At 34.5% G+C, this 20772-nt stretch overlaps 5 protein-coding genes across 11 annotated transcripts; 4 read left to right on the top strand and 1 right to left on the bottom strand.

The window, feature by feature from the left end:
- The first annotated feature begins 100 nt into the window (after window positions 1–100).
- Window positions 101–1815, top strand: LOC111804885 (60S ribosomal protein L31-like). Its single transcript, XM_023689693.1, has 3 exons — window positions 101–181; window positions 455–559; window positions 1345–1815. Exons 2-3 carry the CDS (start codon window positions 477–479, stop codon window positions 1589–1591), a joined length of 330 nt encoding a protein of 109 aa, XP_023545461.1. The 5' UTR covers window positions 101–181; window positions 455–476; the 3' UTR covers window positions 1592–1815.
- Window positions 1816–2645: 830 nt separating this feature from the next.
- On the top strand, window positions 2646–3350 carry LOC111805683 (40S ribosomal protein S30). Its single transcript, XM_023690848.1, has 3 exons — window positions 2646–2739; window positions 2837–2974; window positions 3099–3350. Exons 1-3 carry the CDS (start codon window positions 2736–2738, stop codon window positions 3143–3145), a joined length of 189 nt encoding a protein of 62 aa, XP_023546616.1. The 5' UTR covers window positions 2646–2735; the 3' UTR covers window positions 3146–3350.
- Window positions 3351–5828: 2478 nt separating this feature from the next.
- LOC111804996 (vacuolar protein sorting-associated protein 32 homolog 2-like) lies at window positions 5829–9371 on the bottom strand. 5 transcript variants are annotated; one of them, XR_002816594.1, is made up of 9 exons: window positions 9179–9371; window positions 8855–8963; window positions 8058–8157; window positions 7272–7357; window positions 7078–7169; window positions 6598–6712; window positions 6242–6437; window positions 6087–6144; window positions 5829–5974 (listed from the first exon to the last, which is right to left on the bottom strand). XR_002816594.1 is itself a non-coding variant. In XM_023689847.1 (8 exons), the coding sequence occupies exons 2-7, from the start codon at window positions 8924–8926 to the stop codon at window positions 6246–6248; spliced, it is 657 nt and encodes a 218-aa protein (XP_023545615.1). In that variant the 5' UTR covers window positions 8927–8963; window positions 9179–9371; the 3' UTR covers window positions 5982–6144; window positions 6242–6245. The 5 variants fall into 5 exon arrangements, 4 of the variants coding, with proteins under 4 accessions (XP_023545615.1, XP_023545619.1, XP_023545616.1 ...); XM_023689847.1 differs by lacking the exon at window positions 5829–5974 and having other exon boundaries at window positions 5982–6144; XM_023689851.1 differs by lacking the exon at window positions 5829–5974 and having other exon boundaries at window positions 5982–6144; window positions 8855–8960.
- Window positions 9372–11183: 1812 nt separating this feature from the next.
- On the top strand, window positions 11184–15116 carry LOC111804976 (inositol oxygenase 4-like). 2 transcript variants are annotated; one of them, XM_023689824.1, is made up of 12 exons: window positions 11184–11530; window positions 12242–12445; window positions 12694–12829; window positions 13144–13225; window positions 13526–13730; window positions 13837–13896; window positions 13986–14038; window positions 14155–14277; window positions 14357–14426; window positions 14522–14600; window positions 14680–14761; window positions 14847–15116. In XM_023689824.1, exons 1-12 carry the CDS (start codon window positions 11320–11322, stop codon window positions 14871–14873), a joined length of 1332 nt encoding a protein of 443 aa, XP_023545592.1. In that variant the 5' UTR covers window positions 11184–11319; the 3' UTR covers window positions 14874–15116. The 2 variants fall into 2 exon arrangements, with proteins under 2 accessions (XP_023545592.1, XP_023545591.1); XM_023689823.1 differs by having other exon boundaries at window positions 11185–11530; window positions 12239–12445.
- A 2244-nt stretch (window positions 15117–17360) lies between these two features.
- LOC111804879 (glutathione hydrolase 3-like) lies at window positions 17361–20516 on the top strand. 2 transcript variants are annotated; one of them, XM_023689686.1, is made up of 5 exons: window positions 17361–17672; window positions 18095–18432; window positions 19124–19642; window positions 19722–19957; window positions 20099–20516. In XM_023689686.1, exons 1-5 carry the CDS (start codon window positions 17579–17581, stop codon window positions 20424–20426), a joined length of 1515 nt encoding a protein of 504 aa, XP_023545454.1. In that variant the 5' UTR covers window positions 17361–17578; the 3' UTR covers window positions 20427–20516. The 2 variants fall into 2 exon arrangements, with proteins under 2 accessions (XP_023545454.1, XP_023545455.1); XM_023689687.1 differs by having other exon boundaries at window positions 17584–17672; window positions 18150–18432.
- Window positions 20517–20772: the final 256 nt, after the last annotated feature.

Here is a 20772-nt window from a genome sequence, read left to right as displayed (position 1 = left end):
TTTAAAAGTAGCCCATTTATTATATTCATCGGTCCATTTATAGGCCCAAACTTGACAAAGTCTGTGACACAAAAGCCCGCAATAATTTAAACCCTTATATAAATTCCGCATTAGGGTTTTTTGGTGCCCCTGAAGATCATCTCTTTCACTGGAGGCCACTCTTCGCGTTGCTGAACGCCAGGTCTCTTCTCTTGAACTCCGAACATGTCTTCTCGATTATTAGTTTAATACTTCGTTTTCGCTTGTCTTGAAACTTTGTAAACCGGTAAATCATGATCTGTTTTGGTTTTGATTACCTTTTTGCTTTTTATGCGATCGGCTTGGCCGCTTCCGGTCGTTTCTAATCTGTGAAGCTTATGAATCGTGTTGATATATATTCGGCATTTCTGCATTTGAGAATTTAACACTCGTAGAAATTTTGTCTGCTTATCTTCTAAAGGCTTACTGTGTACAGGTATTTTTGAAGAGATTTAAAAATGGTAGAGAAGACCAAAGGAAGAAAGGAGGAGGTAGTCTCCAGAGAGTACACTATTAACCTTCACAAGCGCCTTCATGGCTGGTACGTTCATTTTATCTGCCTCTCATATGTATTTGTCCTTTTTAATGTTCGGTATGTATATTCTAGCTGATTATGTACTTTATGTGGGAGGAGTAACCTCGATTTAGTAGTGGCTATGCGTCATAAATTCATCAGATTTTTGTACTTTACTTGGAAGTGTGTGCCATGAGTTTACTATTGCTTCCTTTTTCCTAGAACTATTGATTGGTATTACTAGATTTTAGTTCATACTGTCTATTGTACTCTGAATTGGACATACAACTAGACAGTTTGAGGTTTGGGATTTCGGATTTGTTGCTAATTGAAGTTATAGTTGTTGTAGGGCTATAATATTACTTTTGTCTACAAATAGCCAGAATAATCATATCTCCACCCTACTTAAGCATGTTTTGTTCTGTCGTCTGGATCTGAGATGAATTAGAGCCTTTGGACGGAACCAATCCAGGATTGTTGATACTCTTTTATGAAGAGTTAGAAGCTTTAGCTGGTCTATTCCATGCTTTGTATGAATAGTTTCCCCTGGAGCCGTGATGCACAAGTATTTTGACCATTTTAGTTTATTATCTAGTAGGTTACTTTCATTGCCATATATAGGCTTTGATACACATACAGTTCCATGTTCCATTTTGTTTACTTTTCAATCTATCGATATCCTAAACTATGGTTAACATAACCTCCCTAATGTCCATCTCTATCTTTGTGATTGTATTGTTTCTGGAAATAATGTATAATCGCAGGATCCGTTGTTTGCAACTCATTAACCTGTACTGTTTGTGAATGAACAGCACCTTTAAGAAGAAGGCTCCTAAGGCCATCAAGGAGATCAGGAAGTTTGCTGAGAAGGCTCTGAACAAGCATATCTGGAGCAGGGGAATCAGGAGTGTGCCCAGAAGAATTAGAGTTCGCATTGCTCGCAAGAGAAACGATGATGAAGATGCCAAGGAAGAGTTGTACTCCCTCGTAACAGTTGCAGAAATCCCCGCAGAAGGACTGAAGGGACTCGGGACTAAGGTCATTGAGGAAGATGATTGATTCGTCAACTGTTTTCGAGAAGAGGTGGTAAGATGAGATTAGGTTGTAGTTTTGATTTGTTGAATGAAAGAAGACTCATATTTTAATTGTTGTCTTTGGAGATCTTTTTTGAATGAACTTATAGTTCCTGGACTTGTTCAGTATTAAGTTCAATTGTTTTTGGGTTACATTAACCGAGGCTTTTCTAGCCCTTGAGCAAATCATATCCATGTTTTATATTGAAATCTAAATATTTTGCCTAGCAGGTTTGAGTTTTTGTTGCAATTATGATTATATTGCACTATTTTAAAAAATTCTTGATTAACGTAAACTTGTTCTTGCACATAGCATAGATTTGAGTAATTAAGTTATACTATTTCATCAATGTTGTAGATTACAAACATTGGTAAAATGGCAATATCTAAACATAGAATCCTTGCGGAAGTTGGTCACTACGTCTCAAAGTTCAAATTGTAAGGTAAAAGAAATGCACAAATTGAAAGTTGTAACATGCATAAACAAACGAAGTTTGATCTCTAAAGACATTGAAGTCGTAGGCTTCGGCAAGAAATAAAGTACGGTACTGATTCTGACTGACAGGAGGGGAGGTTTACTGATTCTGACTTGGACATGGGAAGGGACATGGGAAGGGACATGGGAAGAAAAATGTCGAAAAAAAAGTGAGGTCTAAATCTTCATGGCTTTAAATTAAAAAAATATATATATATATATATATATTTATATTTATGAAAGATAGATTATTATTATTTGTTTAAGTAGGCAAAGAAATTTAGAAGGATTGTCTAGGGAAAAAGTCGTGAGAATTTTTTCGAATTAAAATAAATGTTTAGACAAAGATATAATAATTACATGTAATTTAAGGAGAAACAATAAAGACAACAAATTTTCGCGCTGAAAAAATAATATTGCTAAAAATAGTTTTTATTTGGGTTAGAAAAACTTTGGGCCGATATATAAGTGAAATTAAATTGGGCTGGGCCGGCTGGATCAAATTTTCGCGCGTCAGCCAACCCACTACTATATATATGTTTGTCCATTCTCCTAAACCTAATTTTTGGAAGTTGCGTTGTTAGTTTCTAGCGGTCGAAGCGAGCACGCCTGTCGCCGAACATCCGGAAGAGGAGAAGACGCTTTCAGATTAGCCATGGGTGAGGATCGAGCTCTATAGCCTCCTTTTGCATTTTATGTTCGTGTGTTTGATGATCCTGATTAATTCGTTTCTTCATTCCTGTAATCGACATTCAGGTAAGGTTCACGGATCTTTGGCTCGTGCCGGTAAGGTGAGAGGCCAGACTCCGAAGGTTGCCAAACAGGACAAGAAGAAGAAGCCACGAGGACGTGCTCACAAACGGATGCAATACAATCGTCGATTCGTCACTGCCGGTAAGCATTTATTTCCTCTCCCTCTCTCTCTCTTTCTCTCTCTCTCTCTCTCTTTGATATTGTAATCGCGTTCGAACTTTTATCCTTTTCTAGTTTTTTTACGAGTTTAAATTTCCTCTTGCAGTCGTTGGCTTCGGCAAGAAGAGAGGACCTAACTCGTCAGAGAAGTAAGAGTCTCGATAATTCGGCATAACAGCCATTCTTTCATGTTATTTAATATTTCTGTTAGTTCTTCCTTGATGTGTTCACTCTGGCATTGATCTGGACAATGATAGCATTCGTTCTTTTAGAAGGTTTTTGTTTAGTCACTACATGTATCTTTTACGTCTAAGTTTTGACGTTTCGCAATGAGATGAGTTTGTTAAGTTTTTGTTAATAGACATTGGCAAGGGATGATACTGTAGGAGATCGAGTGTAGGCTCTGTATTTCTAGATCTTGCAACTGTTTTATTCTTTAGACTTGGAATTAGACTCTGGTCTTGTCTATTCCAACTACCTTCTCCCTGTGAAGTGCTCTGAGAACTTACTAGGTGTTTAGGTAACTGAGTTAGAAATTGAAGATCACAGTGAGTAAGACGGATTCTGGACAAAATGATGACAATCTCGCGTAGTAGACTTCGTTTGTTAGGAACTCATTCAACATCTTCCTATGTTTTGAATTCATTTTAAACTAATTCCTTAGTCATTTTAAATTAATTTCTTCATTTTAAATTAATTTCTTCTTCATTTTAAATTAATTTCTTCTTCATTTTAAACTAATTTCTTCTTCATTTTAAACTAATTTCTTCGTCATTTTAAACTAATTTCTTCGTCATTTTAAACTAATTTCTTCGTCATTTTAAACTAATTTCTTCGTCATTTTAAACTAATTTCTTCGTCATTTTAAACTAATTCCTTCCTCATTTTAAACTAATTCCTTCCTCATTTTAAACTAAATCCTCCAGTCACTATAAACTAAATCCTCCNTTTTAAACTAAATCCTCCAGTCACTATAAACTAAATCCTCCAAACTAAATCCTCCAGTCACTATAAACTAAATCCTCCAGTCATTATAAACTAAATCCTCCAGTCATTATAAACTAAATCCCCCTGTCATTATAAACTAAATCCTCCTGTCATTTTAAACTAATTCCTTCGTCATTTTCTAGTTGTAGTGGTAGTATTATTATGATCAGTCTTGTTTGTATTCTCATTATTCTCGTCCGTTTTGTCAATGTAAATTACACATTCAAGAACGTTGATCTTGAATGTAGTTGATGTCCTTGTATTTATTAGAAATTTGAATTTCAAAAGCTCTCGTCTCCGAAAATATTAAGTACCGATTTAGTTGTTTGGGAATGATGATACTATTTTTAAGTCAATCTTCAATCACCTTCCTCCCTCATTAGCTGAGAAAGCCAATTAGTTTTTTGAGATAGTAAAAAGTGATTGAAAAGTTTTAGTGAACATGGGAAGTTGAAGAGGCTAGATATGTTTCTATTATTCCTTTAATATTTTCTCGGAAATAATATTCTGTTAATTTTTCTTTATATAGATACTATTTTTACTTCCCTTTATGATTTTGTAGTTCAATATTGCAAGTAAAGAGTTGTTTGGTTGTGGGTTAATTCTTAAACCGTCATTTTAGTATGATTTGAGACCGTAATTTAAGTCCCCGCCAGGATTGAAGATGCTTTAACCTATTTACTAAGTGAAAGAAAGAAAAGTTGAGGGAATGGAATTGTGAAACAGTGTGNGAGACCGTAATTTAAGTCCCCGCCAGGATTGAAGATGCTTTAAACTATTTACTAAGTGAAAGAAAGAAAAGTTGAGGCAATGGAATTGTGAAACAGTGTGGAGAAGTGACTATTTACTGAGTGAAAGAAGGAAAAGTGAATGCTATGGAATTGTGAATTAGTGTTGGAGAAGTGAACGAGCTTTTCTTTCTTTCATTTCTTTCCTTCTCTCTTTCTCTGATAATTTAGAATTATGAAGGAGGTAAGTTCAGTCTCATCCATTTTTTATAAGGGTAAAGGAGAGGGGAAGGATTTATTAAATGGTAGATCTCAAGAAAATGACCTCCAATCATACAAATCTTTACTGATTTTTTTCTTTTATTCTTTCATCTCTACTTTCAAATGACCTCCAATATAGTGAGCTTCTCTACTTTCAAATTATGTCTACGATATTAGGAGAACTATTTGGATTCATTTAAATTTAACTTGTTTTGCTTGTGTATAAAGTCTGCGACATTTTATTCTTTAGGTTTTCATTCATTCCTTGTTATTAATATCCTTTCTTGCTATATAGATTTTTTTAAATATCAAAATATCAAACTTTTACTAGAAATTGTATTGAGACTTGAAAATTGTTTAAACANTAATATCCTTTCTTGCTATATAGATTTTTTTAAATATCAAAATTTCAAACTTTTACTAGAAATTGTATTGAGACTTGAAAATTGTTTAAACAAATTTTCAAATGTGATTTGTATTAATTCTTTTCATTTAGGAAGCTCACTATAAACTAGAAAAAGCAACAAAATTTATATCTTCTGTTTCATTTAGGAAGCTCACTATAAACTAGACTGATGAATTGATTGTGAAGATTAAAGTTTAAAATTTCCTTCACTTCAAAATCCTGAATTTCAAAAATTAGGAACCAAAAACTCCTTACTTAATTTTAAAACATATTTATTAGTAGTAGTCTTCCTAAACCAATATGCGATTACTATTATAAACCTAGAAATGAATAAAATTATGNCTTCAAAATCCTGAATTTCAAAAATTAGGAACCAAAAACTCCTAACTTAATTTTAAAACATATTTATTAGTAGAAGTCTTCCTAAACCAATATGCGATTACTATTATAAACCTAGAAATGAATAAAATTATTAAATTAAATTTAAAATGACCACAATGTTTGCATTCCCTGCAATTTAGAGTATAGATAAGTAAAAGATTTAAAGGATGATTACAGTTATTTCGCGTTCTTTATATACACTTCACGCGGCATGGAATTNGTATAGATAAGTAAAAGATTTAAAGGATGATTACAGTTATTTCGCGTTCTTTATATACACTTCACGCGGCAGGGAATTATAGGTCGTATGCAATTTTGAACGAAGGCCCAAATAGGTCGTATGCAATTTTGAACGAACGCCCATCGTAAGCTTCCTTGGATGGCACAATCTGGCGGGAGATCACACCGATTCAATTGCAAGATAACAGTGCATATAGTCCATTGACATCTTTTCAAATAAAATCTAAAACGTTGAAAGAACAAGACCTGATTAGAGGGCCATCTCCGCTTGCAGAGCTGCGAGTTCGTCTTCTTCAGCATTTCTCTTCTGAGGAACAGGGCGTGCAGGTACTCGGCCTGACGGGACGGAAACGGGCGCAGCAGGAGTTGTTGACGCCGGTTGGAGAAGTTGCTCTTCCAACTCCGCACTTTCCAGCTCTTCAAGTTCCGCCTCCAATTCATCCTGAATGGCAACCATAGTCACTGGATGAGATACTTACCAGATATAAGCTATTAATATACTTACTAGATATAAGCTATTAATATACTTACTAGATATAAGCTATTAATATACTTACTAGATATAAGCTATTAATAATAGGAAAGAGTAAAAGATTAACAACCTCGTCGAAGTCAGCTGCGGCACCAATTGGAGTTGATAGCGCTTCCTGTATCTGTTTCATATTCTCCGTCTGCTCATTAATCTCATCCATCGTTTTGTCCACATCATCAATATTTCTGAAGAAGTTCCGAATAATTAAGCTACTTACTACATAAACTACAGCTTTAACTTCTCACTAAAACATGAAAAAAGTTTCACAAATCATTCAAATTTCAGGTCGTTAAAATATATTTAAATAAACTGGCATCAAAATTTGATCGCATTTTCTCCAGACTGCTAGCTTAACTAGATGAATGGAGTGATGAAACTCGTTCAGATATATTGTACAATTTTCAGGCAATAATAATAGTATGTTTAAAAGACGTGCTAAGATGTATTATATAACATAGATTGATTTATTTTTTTATAGATATTGAACGACCCAGCAAGAACAAAATTCTGAAAGATTATAAACCACAAAGGCAAATAAAAGTAGTCATACGTTGCTTTCTGCATTGCCTTCATTGCCGATGCTCCTGTTCTCAAAGCATCGACAGTTTCCGTCGTAGCTTTAGCGCCTTCTAACATAATCATCTGCAAGAGTAAGAATAGGTTTTGAGTAAAAGCTTCATTGCAGCGCATGAAAGTAAAAGAAATAGACGTCTCATCAATCAGTAAATAACGACTACAGCACACCTGATCGTGGATACGCAATTGAAAATTTCCAAGCTGCTCTACTTGCTGTTCGTAGAGTCTCTTTCTCTTCAAACATTGTATGGCCGCTGCAAACAAAATATACTGATTGTGAATGGAATCTGAAAAACATCAAGTCCTTATGGCTCTACTAACTCAAGAATTGCTGTATTCAGACTACCACGGGACAATTGTCATGTAATCAAAATCGATTTTATACATGAAAAGAGCAATATCAACATTTTCAAATCACCGTGCCCTCTATTTATTTGAAAAAGNGGGACAATTGTCATGTAATCAAAATCGATTTTATACATGAAAACAGCAATATCAACATTTTCAAATCACCGTGCCTTCTATTTATTTGAGAAAAAAAAAATTAAAATGCAGTCTGTATTCTCTAACATACACAAAACCATTCATGAGATTTATTTCCCTAACAAGCGAGAATCTACTTCGGAGAATTCCTTGAGAACAAGATTCTCCTTCTAATAATGAAAAATAACTAAAATGAACAAAAAGAAAAAGTCCTTGAAAAACAGCATTAGTTCCTGCAGAGTATTACATTGCAGTAAACTGACATAAGTATAACTTGCATTTCAAAAGTAAAAAACGGATTATAAAACTTCGAAACGTGAGAAAACAAGGTATGGTGCGACATCAAATTTACACCTCAGAGTCGACAACGTAGGTATTAATTAAATCTTAATCACGCTCCACACATTTAAAAAATCAAAGGAAATTGAAATCAATATCGTCATAATGATATCACTCAATTTCAGGCCATACCTCGTTTATTCTTCACTCTTGTGAACTCTTTAGCTTTTTCAACCTCTGCAGATGCCTTCTTTACAAGAACATTCTCTTTCTTCTCCAGCATTTCAAGCGTCTAAACAGATCATAACAGACAGTGAAAAAAAGCGCCCAAAAACATTGGTAATAATTNCGCCATGAAAAGCTTTGTTAGACTAAAAAGGTCTGTGCGATCACAATTACCATCACTTTGGACATGATTTCAACTATCCACTCCAATATAATCGCATAGAAGAATAGCATAGAAATGTAGTACACAGTTTTCAGTTCTTACATCTGTGAAATTTCACCTAGTGTACCGCGATTACAAGTAGCAGAACAAGTGTAAAATTACATGTTAACCTAATTCAAATAAGACGATGATTTCTCAATCGGAACCACCACTTGACCAAGTAAAAAGAAGAACCAAATAAACACTAATACTCTGTCAAGGAGAAGTGAGAACCAATTATCGCGGCGTCATAAACACTAATACTCCGTCAAGGAGGACCAATTACTAAGTCGTCATAAACAATAATATTTGGAAGAGGTGAATGATCGAGAAGTCAAATATCAATCAAGATCGAAAGAAATAGAGCTAGAGTTCAGAACAATCTACTAAAGGAAAAGATCGTTTGCATAAAAAGAATATCTAAAACAATAGAACAACAAAGTGAAGACGTACCTCGCTTAGCTTCNAAATAGAGCTAGAGTTCAGAACAATCTACTAAAGGAAAAGATCATTTGCATAAAAAGAATATCTAAAACAATAGAACAACAAAGTGAAGACGTACCTCGCTTAGCTTCTCTAACGTAGCCAAAGCATTGGCTTCTTGTTTAGGTTTACCAAAAAGCCTGTTAAACATTGTTGACGCTAAGCAACAAGAATCCTCTCTCGATCTTCTGCAACAAAGAACAAAATCAGAACCAAACGCTTAGTTCCAAATGCTNTTTAGGTTTACCAAAAAGCCTGTTAAACATTGTTGACGCTAAGAAACAAGAATCCTCTCTCGATCTTCTGCAAAAAAGAGCAAAATCAGAACCAAACGCTTAGTTCCAAATGCTTAGTTTCAAACAGCCGATCAACTTCGGTGAAAACAAAAACAATCAATTCCTACCAAAAGTCGATAAACCAGAGAGATTGAGACGGAAGGAACTATGAGAAGCAGAAATGAATCGAAAGAATTTGAAGTAGAAAAGCTTCCTCAATCGCTCCAGAAACTGGAGGACGAAGATTTAGAGTTCCTGCTCTCTTCACGTCGCTGTTTCGTCTCCACGCGGCAATCTACTTACTGGTTTCCGTAGATCAAATCAAAAACTACCAATTTTCACTCCGCCAATTCTATTTATATGGGGATATGGGCCGGGCTCGATTGGTACTCCAATGATGGGCTGAATATCTTATCATTGAATCGGCCCAAATTCATACTTGGGCTGCTGGACATGTATATGGGCCAAACCAGATAAAGTACAGAGAAGCCCAGTCACCACAGCTGTTCCCGCAAATTAATGCAAATGTCAAATATACCCTTACATCACGTCAATAATGACAAACTCTTTCAAATTTGATCTAATGACCCAAGAAAATATAAGATTCGAATTACATTGTTGATCAAATATACCCTTAATCGAGGCTCGACTCCTTTGGAGTCTTAGTCATTTTTTACTGCCTTCGAGGAAGCTTCTCTCCTTTTCTTTTGGAGTTGGCTCTGATACCATGTTAGACGAACACGACTCTCCACAATGGTATGATATTGTCCACTTTGAGCGGGCTTCCTCAAAAGACCTCATACCAGTGGAGAGAATATTATTTGTTTATAAACCCATGATCATTCCCTAAACTAGTAGACGTGGGACTTCCATCATCCAACACACAGCTTTATATACCCTCAAAATAAAACTTTCACTTTTCATAGGACATTTCAAGAGCGGCATTATTCATATTTGATGATCATAATTAGTATAAATAAAATCTTAAAGTAAATAAAATGTTTTTAAAATATATTAATAAAATATCATAGCTCTAAATTATCATTTATCCAAAAATAAATAAAATTTTGATTTTTTTTAACGTGTTAAGAATTAGCTCGAAATAAGCTTATGAGTCATTTATGGCGGCTCGGAGACCGGCTTGGAAAACCAAACATTTTAGTTAGAATAATGAACTTGGTGTCACTATCCTTTCCTCAATCATAAATTTGGTAGAAAAATTATTGCAAAACGTGGGGGACAAATATTCAATATTTATTATCCCAATCTTTAAAAAGTAACATTTTCAATCAGACATTATCCATATTAAAGTACTCCTTTTGCAGGATAACCTATTTTATATACTTTTAGTTTCATATTCAATTTCAATCCATCATTTCTAATAAATCGACATTAATATTTTCTTCATAAATACTCACCATCGTAATTATTATTATTATTATTATTTGATTTTTTTTATTTATCATTAAAATAATGATATTACTAATTGTTTATAATTAAGTTAAAAATAATATCTTCGACATCGGCACGTTCTTTAGATTCTTATCCTAAATTTATAATACTATATTATTACAAATTGATTAAAAAAAACAATATTAAAATATAAAAATTAAATTCTTTTGTGCTTTAAAGCCATACCATATCATAAAAGAATCTAAGTGGTCGTCTAGTCGTCCTATTTTTATAGTATGAGAATTATTGAATTATACTCATAAATTTTTAAATTCTATTAAGTGTTACAATTAATTTCTGAAATTATTATTTAATTTAGTTTATTAAGGAGTTATTAAATTTTTATATAAATAAATAATGTTTTTTATTATATTTTTTAATCAATAATTAAATTAAACAATTAATTATACATGATATATTTAAAAAAAAAAAAAAAAGAAATAGATAAGAATTAGAAAATAAGAAAATAAATAAATAAATAAGAAACTCGTGGAAAAGACATCATATTTGGAAAAAGCAAACAGTTTGATATGTCTTAAAGTGATGAAATTATTGGTGATTAAATTATTAGTCACTAAACACTCCAACCGAATGTGGTTTATTTATGGCACGTGCGAAATGAAATGTGAGGCCAAATTTATTTGGCGCAGATATGGAGGACGAAAAAAGGAGAAGATAAAAGGGCAGAAGCAAGAGAAGAAATATGAGAAAATAAAACACCCAAATTTGAGGCTAAACCCGAAGCCACGAAGCCACCCGAACTTCAGTTAGGAGGCGAATTCGGCGGCGGAGACAGCACACCGAAGGATTCTCGACAATGAACAGGTGGTTCATTGAGCCTTTCAGGAAGTTTGCGGCGGCCGGCGGACGGCGGTGCTTGGTCAAGGACGCTCATTGCGACTTCACTCATGGCGTTTCCGATGAGTTTAAGACGCCCAGAGCCGTTCCGAGGACGCCCAATGTTTCTGCATTTATGGCCATGCTCGGCCTACCTCCCTTACGTCTCAACCCCCTCTTGCCTTCCTCAGGTTCCCTACTTCTACCCTCTCTTTTTTTCCTGTTTTTTTATTTCTTTAAGGATAAAACGGTAATTTACCATCAACTAACATTGAAAGAATAATTAATTAATTCGAGTGAAATTACTCTTATATATGTGTAATCTTCTTTTTATTGACTATGACGTAAAAATAAATTCTATTTTGACGTAGATGTGAATTAGGTAGATTTTTTTTTTTCATGGATATTAAAATTTAGAAACGTGTATTAAAAACGATAAAAGTTATTTGAATATTAAACGTCAATTTTACTACTTATCAAATTTTTACTATATTTTATGTAATTGTATATTTCTATTGATAATTGAATTTAAAATATAGCTTTTAAATCATTTTTATAAAGTAATACCCATTAATAAAAATCTNTTTCGAGCTGTACAGTTGAATATATTGTGTGGCTTAAATAATTTTGCTTCTGGTTTTATTTTATTTACGGTTTAAAATGTTTTTTCCTTTGTATTTTGAATTTTTTCTTCTTAAAAACCTTAAATAAATAATAATAATAATAATAATAATAATAATATAAGAATATTATTATACTCAACCAAATAAAATAAAACGTCGTTTTCCGCCGCTTTTAAGTCTTATTCGTATTTTTAAATATTTTAAATTTGCTAAATTAAGAAATAGTGTTTTATTATAATAAAAAGTAATAATAAATTTATTTATTTTTGTTTCCAGTAGAGAATTCGGAGGGATTCCAATTCTCCGGCGAGGAGTCGTCTCCGCCATTAAATGAAGGCGAAGTTTCTCAGTTCCAAACTCACCATAGAAAGAAGGAAAAATCTCAGCGATCTGTGGATTCGACTTTCCTTCATTTTCCGTCGCTTTCTCGGCATTTTCCTTCGACTTTCCGATCGGCGATCCTCAACGCGCAGCGGCAATACGGTACGATTTCGATCTCTCTGTTGAATTTTGCTGAATCTTTTCATCGTTTTCGAATCGTGTAGCGATTCCAATATGTTCTTCGATGCGTTCGTTCTTGAGATCACTCTGAGATTTTACTCTGTTTAATAAAAAAATTTGAAAAATGTTTATTCAAAAGAAACAGAGCAATACTTATTGAATCTCATTCGATTTTATAATTATTTTAATTATTGAAATGAGATTGAAATTTGTTGTGATTAACTCTACAGCAACTTCTGCTGAGGTCCAGAAGCCTTCTCAGGAATCGGAATCGGAATTGGACGGTGAATTTGGAAATGAAGAATATGCGCCAAACGACGCCGTTTTCCTCGCCCCCAAAATCAACTCCTTTGGCCATTCATTCAGGTCATTTTGTGATCTCCTTTCTCAATTTTCTTTGTTTATTAGTTTTATTTATTTATTTTTAGATTTGCAATAGCTACAAGTTGATAATCTCAAAACAAAAAAAAGAAAATCATTTTTTCATATATTTTTTATATATAAATTTATGAACTTATTAGTATTAAATTTAAAATTTAACAAAATATTTTAATAAAAGTAATTTTTTGAAATTTTTTATTTTAATTTTATTGATAAGAAAAAAAATTATATCCAATTATCTTTTTAATAAAAATATTATGTTAATTTTTTTTTTCTATTTGTGTGAATATATTTTGCAGGGATTATGACGCCGAAAGCGCAAGGCAAAAGACCGTCGAAGAACTCTACCGCTTGAACCACATCAACCAAACATATGATTTTGTAAGTTCAATTACATTTCTACTTAATTTTTTTTATTAAGTTAAATTACCAATTAGAAATTAAAAATTGTTAAATTATTGATATTACTAAAAATCCTTTCAATAAGATCTTAAACTGTATTATTTGCCGTCTACGCTACTCACAAAAAAACGATAACGGGATATTGTGTATGATGTGAAATTAGGATTTTAAAGGTAAAAAAAAGTGAGATAAAGTCGTTTCAAACGAGTCTTAAACTATGTCGTTGGAGTCGGAGATGGAATTAGGGTTTTAAAAAGGATGGTTTTGGTGGAAAAACAGGTAAAGAGAATGAGAGAAGAGTACGGGAAGTTGGACAAAACAGAAATGAGCATATGGGAATGCTGTGAGCTGCTGAATGAAGTGGTGGATGAGAGCGATCCAGATTTGGATGAGCCTCAGATTCAGCACTTACTCCAATCTGCTGAAGCCATTCGAAAAGACTATCCCAACGAAGATTGGCTCCACTTGACTGCCCTTATCCACGGTCATATTTCCTTCCTATTTTATATATATATATATATATATTTATTTATTTCTATAAAAAGAAAAAATAATAAAATAATAAAATAATAATACTGTTGGGGTCTCAGATCTTGGAAAGGTTCTCCTTCTTCCTATCTTTGGAGGGCTTCCTCAATGGGCTGTTGTTGGTATGTTCTTTTTTTCTCTATCCTACTTTTGAATATCAATTAATTAATTATTAATTAATCAATTAATCAATTAATCAAATATTTGGTAGGTGATACATATCCTCTTGGCTGTGCCTTTGATAAGTCAATTGTTCATCACAAGGTAACAAAACTGTTACCCTTTTCATTTTATTTTTAATTTTAAGTATTAAAAATAAAAACAAAATAATTATCGGTAAAATTTTAATATTTCTTTATTATGGGATGTATATTATGCAGTACTTCAAAGACAATATAGACCAGGATAATCCAGCTTACAACACAAAATATGGAATCTATTCTCATGGATGTGGACTCGACAATGTAGTGATCTCTTGGGGGCACGACGATTATATGTACATGGTATAATTACTTTATAACATATTAAATTAACCCTTTTTAGAATATAGTTTTTATTTAACCTTAATTCAATAATACGCAGGTTGCTAAAGAAAATGGAACAACTCTACCTTCAGCCGGATTATTTATCATTAGATATCACTCATTTTATCGTAAGTTTATTTAATTTTTGGTATATAGTACGATGTAAATTAATTATATAAATAAATTTGAGGAGTGATTAATAATTATATATATTTTTTTGTAGCAATGCATCAGGAAGGAGCATATCGACACTTGATGAACAAGGAGGATCTTGAGAATTTGAAGTGGCTTTCAGTTTTCAAGTAATTTTAATTTTTTATTTATTTATAATTTTTTACTTTTTTAATTAAAAAATTATTTAATATTTAAAATCATTTCCAGCAATTACGACCTTTACAGCAAGAGCAAAGTTCTTGTTGACGTGGAAAAGGTCAAACCCTACTACCAATCCCTCATTCGAAAGGTTAGAACTCAACACCGATTTATTTATTTATTTATTATTTATATTCATTTATTAAAAGGGTAGTTTTTACTTCGTTTTTTTGCAGTACTTCCCCTCCAAGCTTAAATGGTGATGATCATGATCAAGACGAAGATGAAGATCAAGGATTCATGAAATGAAATCCATGGTGGGTTCATGAACCCAAGCTTGGTATCGGACGTGTAGGATAAGTATTGCTATCGTATTTATAGTTTGTAGTTTGTGAGCGAATTATATTATTTTGCTGTGTGTGTAAAATTTTCATCTAAACTTTATTGCCTTGTGTAATAAGATTAATATAATGCAAATATGTTTGAGTGAGAGTTTATGTCACAAACACATTCATATGAACTCTAGTTCCTTCATCCTACATGTCAGGAGTTGAAAAGAATTGTATTTATTTGTTTATGTCGAGCGGAATAGATATCAACAAAAAGGTAAGTAAAGGTGTACGTAGCCTATTTACCAGTGTTATTGTCGGTCGACTTCAAGTATTTGGTAAACTGCTCTATCAATAGAAAAGGCGGAAGCAGCTGGTATATAAATTACTTGCTTCGATCTTCAATAGTGGTCAGTACCAATTCAGTCATGTTTTTATTTATTTTATTTTCTTTTTTATTTTTCTCAGTTAATAAAATAAAAAATTTATAAGTGATAGGAGTGTAAATGCATTTAATTAATTAATGGCAACTTTTCTATTAATTTTAAATGCATAAATTAGCATTTCTTTTGCAGGCCGAGCAATGGCCCATTGGGCTATTTTTAAACGAGCGTTTCACTATTAAGCCCACAAACATTGGGGGTTAGGGCTATAAATATGAACACGTGTGATACACGCGCTCTGCTTTTTCCCGGTGTTCTTCACTTTTTTCGGTCATTGCTCTATCATGTCTCTCATTTCACTTCAAAATTTATCGCGCAACTCCCTCAACTCTCTCGAATTTCGATTTCCACCCCGTTATACTTTCAACTTCCCACTCAATGCCCACTCCTTTTAGTCACATTTTTCACACAATTTTCTCTAATTAAAGTAGAGCCAACGCTACTGGTCGAGCTAAGCTAGCCGGGCTTGAAGGGAAACGACGCCTATCGATTACATGTCTTGAATTTTTTGCATGTAGGTAGAGGTAGAAATAGTTAAAATTACTTTTATCATGTTCAAAGTCACTCTTAAGCTTGTCTGAAGATGGGAGCCTGATTTGTCACCTCTCGGGTGGGATAGACATTGTTGTTGGTTTGATTTGTTTCAGATAAAAAAAGCAAGATTCCTGTAAATGACCTCTTGACCCTCGTTGAACGGGGGCATTGAAAGTTATGGCAGGGTAGTACATTCATTTGTCTTATTATATGAACCAATTTCGTATCGTAACTTTTCATTGATAATTACAATATAAATAAGTTATTTGAAATGTCGATGTCAATGGAATTGCTGATTTCTTAATGTTGTCATAACGTTGATAGAAATTTTGAGAAAAAAAATTAGATAATGATGTTTATGATGTGATTCTCGTGATAAGAACCATTTTTTATTTTTTTTCGGGTTCGGAAAGTCAAAGATGGGAGAGATCAAGTAATGAAATATAATTATCTTAAGATATATGACTTAAAAAGATAATCTTTTATATTTATTGAACTTGGTTGTAATTAATAAATTGTAATTTAATTATAGCAAAATTAGATTATAATTATGGTGGCATGGTTGGAATTTTTGGAAAAATAAATTACAAATTTATGAATTGATGGTCATTTATATTGATAATTATCACTTTAATTATAACTTAATTATGTTATAATTAATAATTTTTAGTAGTCATTAAAAAGCTTGGGCAATAATTGTATTTTCATATAATTAAAAATAATATCAACAATAATATACAAGAAAATTACGATAGATTTAGAATTTTATAAATTTATTAGCCAAAAATAAAAAAACGAGGTTGGCGGGAAAAGGGGTGAGAATTCCGACGACTCGTCGGAATTCTCACAACCTCACCCTACACGTTTCCCTCAACGCCAAGAATACGCCAATGACCTTCAGTCGAGCCTCACAGAATCCACATGCAAAGAAAACTAACATGATACAGAGTAAAAATGGAAGGAGAAGAAGAAAAGACTGTTGAGTTACTTCATGACGAGACGCCGACAATCACCCTTGTCGAGACTCATTGTCCCGTATAGTGTAGATAATACCGTAAAATAGGGGACTAACCAGGCGGGGAACACCATGATGCACACGAGTGATTATTGCCGAACGGTGTTGTAATTTTGTGTCCAGGTTCAAACCTTGGTAGGTACAGATGGAAATTATTAAATTATATTTAATGTTTTGTATTAAAAAATAAGATAAATTTTAATGGTCACAAATTAGTTGGAGCCTTTCCATTTTTGTCGTGTAAGAGTAATAAACAAATAAAAGTTGGCTGCCAAAGAAGCTGACGAGTCGGGCAGAAAAGAACTGTCGTCCAATTATCATTTAACACGTGGACGCCAAATTATTGAAAACGACTCAATAGAGAAATATCATATTTTCGGATGAGAATACATTATTAAATTTGTTGTGAAAAAAATAAAAACATATTTTTACATTTTTGTTTTATTGGATTTAAATTAACTCATCAAAATATCACAATTTCGACAAAATTAGAGGTTGAAATCCGTTGAAGTCAGAAAAAAAAGGAAGAAATGAATAAGATGACGGATGTATTATTTAATACGTAACTTCTTCTGCGTTTTGGTAGCTAGAATTCGAAGCAATTTTATTAAAGTCAGCGATTCTTTGAGAGGATCTGTGGATTAGCGATGGAATCTCCATTACTGCGCCGCCGTGAATTGGTGAACAAGAGGCGTTGCAGAGGAGTGATTTTAGTTCCGCTTGGATTACTTGCCATCGCAGGTAGTTCAGCTAATCTTCACCTTCGTTTATTTTTTTCTGTTGTATTGAATGTTTTCGTTTTAGATTTTGGATTCATCGTAAATCAAGGGCTAGAGAAGTTTCATCTGAGGGTAATTGTTCGGCCTTATCGAGGAGATTTCGGAGTTCTTTTGTTTTACGACGATTTTGACTTTGTTTTAGTTCTTCGTTTGTCTTGAATGATTTCGGAGTTCTTTTGTTTTACGATTGTTTTGTTGATGTCAAGTTCTACTTCAGATTGAACTGTTGCATTTGCGACTGATTCGAACTCGTTTGTTTTACGACTGATTCGAACTGTTGCATTTGCGATTGTTTTGTTGATGTCAAATTGTACTTCTTCGTTTGTTTTACGATTACCTGAACATTTGCGACTGATTCGAACTCGTTTGAGTCTCTTTATGTAGTTGTTGGCTATATCCTTGGAGGTTCCATTAATGGTTTGGTATTTAATGAGGAAAGCAAGCACTCTGGTGGAATAGATATCAGTAATCCCGAAATTGTTGAGTCAGAGAAGGGAGTTGTTGCTGCTGATGACGGCCGCTGCTCCGAAATTGGAGCGTCGATGCTTAGGCAGGGAGGGCATGCCGTTGATGCTGCAGTCGCAACTGCATTGTGCCTCGGTGTGGTGGGTTCGATGTGGAGCGGGATAGGCGGTGGAGGTTTTATGCTTGTCCGATCCGCATCGACTTTGCAAACCACAGCTATTGATTTCCGGGAGACCGCACCCTTGGCTGCATCTCAGGTTCAAAATCTCTCCCTCTTTTGGTAGAACAGATGGTTGTCTTTTAGCCTGCAACTCTCAAAAGTACACCGTAAAAAGATGGGTTAGAAACTACGACTCTTTACAATAGTATAATATTGTCAACTTTGAACATAAACTCTAATGACTTTGCTTTTGGTTTCTGTAAAAGGCCTCATTCCATTCTTACTCATAAACTTAGGATCATTCTCTTACTTAGCCAACGTAGGACTCTCTCCCAACAATACTCCACTCGAACAAAGTACACCACAGAGCCTCTCCTGAGACCTATGGATCCCTTGAACAACCTCCTCTTAATTGAGACTCGACTCCTTCTCTGGAGCCCTCGAACAAAATACACCATTTGTTCGACACTTGAGTCACTTTTGACTACACTTTCGAGGCTTGTAACTTCTTTGTTCGACATTTGAGGATTCTATTAACATGGCTAAGTTAAAGGCATGACTCTTATACCATGTTAGGAACCACGATTCTCCACCATGGTATGGTATTGTCCACTTTGAGTATAAGCACTCACGGCTTTGGTTTTGGTTTCTCCAAAAAGCCTCATACCATTGGAGATAGATTCTTTATATAAACTTATGACCATTCTCTTCATTAGCCAATCCCTTCCAACAATCCTGGAAAAAGGAGAGTGAAAAGTTGTAAGCTGTTTCATTTTGGTAATGTGCAGGATATGTATGAAACCAATGTGACTGCCAAAAGTTTGGGGCCACTATCAATTGCAGTTCCTGGAGAGATAGCTGGCCTTCATGAAGCTTGGTTGAGATATGGCCGTTTGGCGTGGCGGTCCTTATTTGAGCCTGCTATAAAGCTTGCCAAGGATGGGTTTGTGATATCTCCTTATGTAGGACAGTCCTTAGTTTCCTCTACCAACATGATCCTAAATGATCCTGGGTTGAGACGAGTTTACGCACCAAATGGTAAAATAGTACAAGCAGGCGACACTTGCTACAACGTTGAGCTAGGCAAGAGCTTAGAGGCTGTGGCAGATCAAGGGCCGCAAGCCTTCTATAACGGTGCTGTCGGAGAGAAGTTGGTGAAGGATGTGAGGGAAGCTGGTGGGATTTTATCCATGGAGGATTTGAGGAACTACACAGTTGAAGTAACCGAGGCAATGACTACCGAGGCAATGGGCTACACAGTGCATGGCATGCCACCTCCTTCAAGTGGAACACTTGGCTTTGCTATGGTCTTGTCCTCTCTTTACCTCCTACTTAAAACTTTTCTGAAATCCCTTTTGATTCCAGACTCTATTCTTGAATGAACAGGTAATGAACATCTTCAAAAGCTACAATGATCCTGATGCCACCAAGGGAAATCTTGGCCTACATCGACTAATTGAAGCATTGAAGCACATGTATGCCGAGCGAATGAACTTGGGCGATCCTCGGTTTTCGAACATTAGCAACTCTGTCTCCAACATGCTCAGTCCATCATTTGCTAAGAAAATTCAGGAAAAGATAATAGACAACGCTACTTTTCCTCCGGATTACTATCAATACAGGTATCGATCAAATGAAAAAAACACGCTCAGCCCGTTATTCTCTTCGAACTCTTGTTGGAATTCGAACAAGGTTATTGATGTCTTAAATGTTTAGATTTGCTCTAAGTTTGCTAATTTTAACTTGTTCTTTACAATTACTAGGTGGAATCAGCTAAGAGATAGTGGAACTAGTCACTTTTGCATTGTGGATGCAGAGAGAAACGCTGTTTCATTGACAACAACCGTAAATGAGCACTTTGGGGCTGGCCTTCTCTCACCTTCTACTGGTATTGTTCTTAATAATGAAATGGGAGACTTTTCTGTGCCCACAGATATCTCTCCAGATAAACTCCCCCCAGCGCCTGCAAATTTCATCCAGCCAAACAAGAGGCCCCTCTCTTCCATGATACCTCTTATTGTCACGAAGGTACAACTCTTATTTACACATTTGATTGTTTTGGATCTTCTGATATTCATGACTTTGCTCTAATATCATATTCAAAAGTTTATCTGTGAGATCCTACATTCGTGGAGGAGAATGAAACATTCTTCATAAGGGTGTGGAAACTTCTCTCTAGCTGACGCGTTTTAAAAACCTTGAGGGGAACCCCGAAAGGGAAAACCCAAATAGGATAATATCTACGGGCGGTGGGCTTGGGCTGTTACAAATGGTATCAGAGCTAGCTATCGGGCGATGTGTCAGCGAGGAGGCTGAACCCCGAAGGGGGTGGATTGAGAGAGTCCCACGTCGATTGAAGAAGGGAACGAGTGCCAGCAAGGACGCTGGACGCTAAAGGGGGTGGATTGTGAGATCCCACATCGGTTGGGGAGGAGAA

This window comes from Cucurbita pepo, chromosome LG11 (assembly GCF_002806865.2).
Source record: "Cucurbita pepo subsp. pepo cultivar mu-cu-16 chromosome LG11, ASM280686v2, whole genome shotgun sequence".
In the NCBI taxonomy this organism is placed as follows: Eukaryota; Viridiplantae; Streptophyta; class Magnoliopsida; order Cucurbitales; family Cucurbitaceae; genus Cucurbita; species Cucurbita pepo.
The sequence above is the reverse complement of the archived record's forward strand: the minus strand, read 5'-3'. Positions and strand labels throughout refer to the sequence as shown.

What these genes read in the sequence shown, in the direction of transcription:
- LOC111804885 (XM_023689693.1), top strand. Translation starts at nt 477, where the DNA reads ATGGTAGAGAAGACCAAAGGAAGAAAGGAGGAGGTAGTCTCCAGAGAG. An exon ending in CACAAGCGCCTTCATGGCTG is followed by an intron (nt 560 to 1,344) that starts GTACGTTCATTT and finishes GTGAATGAACAG; the next exon opens with CACCTTTAAGAAGAAGGCTC.
- LOC111805683 (XM_023690848.1), top strand. An exon ending in TCGTCGATTCGTCACTGCCG is followed by an intron (nt 2,975 to 3,098) that starts GTAAGCATTTAT and finishes TTCCTCTTGCAG; the next exon opens with TCGTTGGCTTCGGCAAGAAG.
- LOC111804996 (XM_023689847.1), bottom strand. Translation starts at nt 8,926, where the DNA reads ATGTTTAACAGGCTTTTTGGTAAACCTAAACAAGAAGCCAATGCTTTG. An exon ending in CGTTAGAGAAGCTAAGCGAG is followed by an intron (nt 8,158 to 8,854) that starts GTACGTCTTCAC and finishes TGATCTGTTTAG; the next exon opens with ACGCTTGAAATGCTGGAGAA. An exon ending in AAGAGTGAAGAATAAACGAG is followed by an intron (nt 7,358 to 8,057) that starts GTATGGCCTGAA and finishes TTTTGTTTGCAG; the next exon opens with CGGCCATACAATGTTTGAAG.
- LOC111804976 (XM_023689823.1), top strand. Translation starts at nt 11,320, where the DNA reads ATGAACAGGTGGTTCATTGAGCCTTTCAGGAAGTTTGCGGCGGCCGGC. An exon ending in CTTGACTGCCCTTATCCACG is followed by an intron (nt 13,731 to 13,836) that starts GTCATATTTCCT and finishes TTGGGGTCTCAG; the next exon opens with ATCTTGGAAAGGTTCTCCTT. An exon ending in AGTCAATTGTTCATCACAAG is followed by an intron (nt 14,039 to 14,154) that starts GTAACAAAACTG and finishes TATATTATGCAG; the next exon opens with TACTTCAAAGACAATATAGA.
- LOC111804879 (XM_023689686.1), top strand. Translation starts at nt 17,579, where the DNA reads ATGGAATCTCCATTACTGCGCCGCCGTGAATTGGTGAACAAGAGGCGT. An exon ending in TGGATTACTTGCCATCGCAG is followed by an intron (nt 17,673 to 18,094) that starts GTAGTTCAGCTA and finishes CTCTTTATGTAG; the next exon opens with TTGTTGGCTATATCCTTGGA. An exon ending in GAACACTTGGCTTTGCTATG is followed by an intron (nt 19,643 to 19,721) that starts GTCTTGTCCTCT and finishes TTGAATGAACAG; the next exon opens with GTAATGAACATCTTCAAAAG.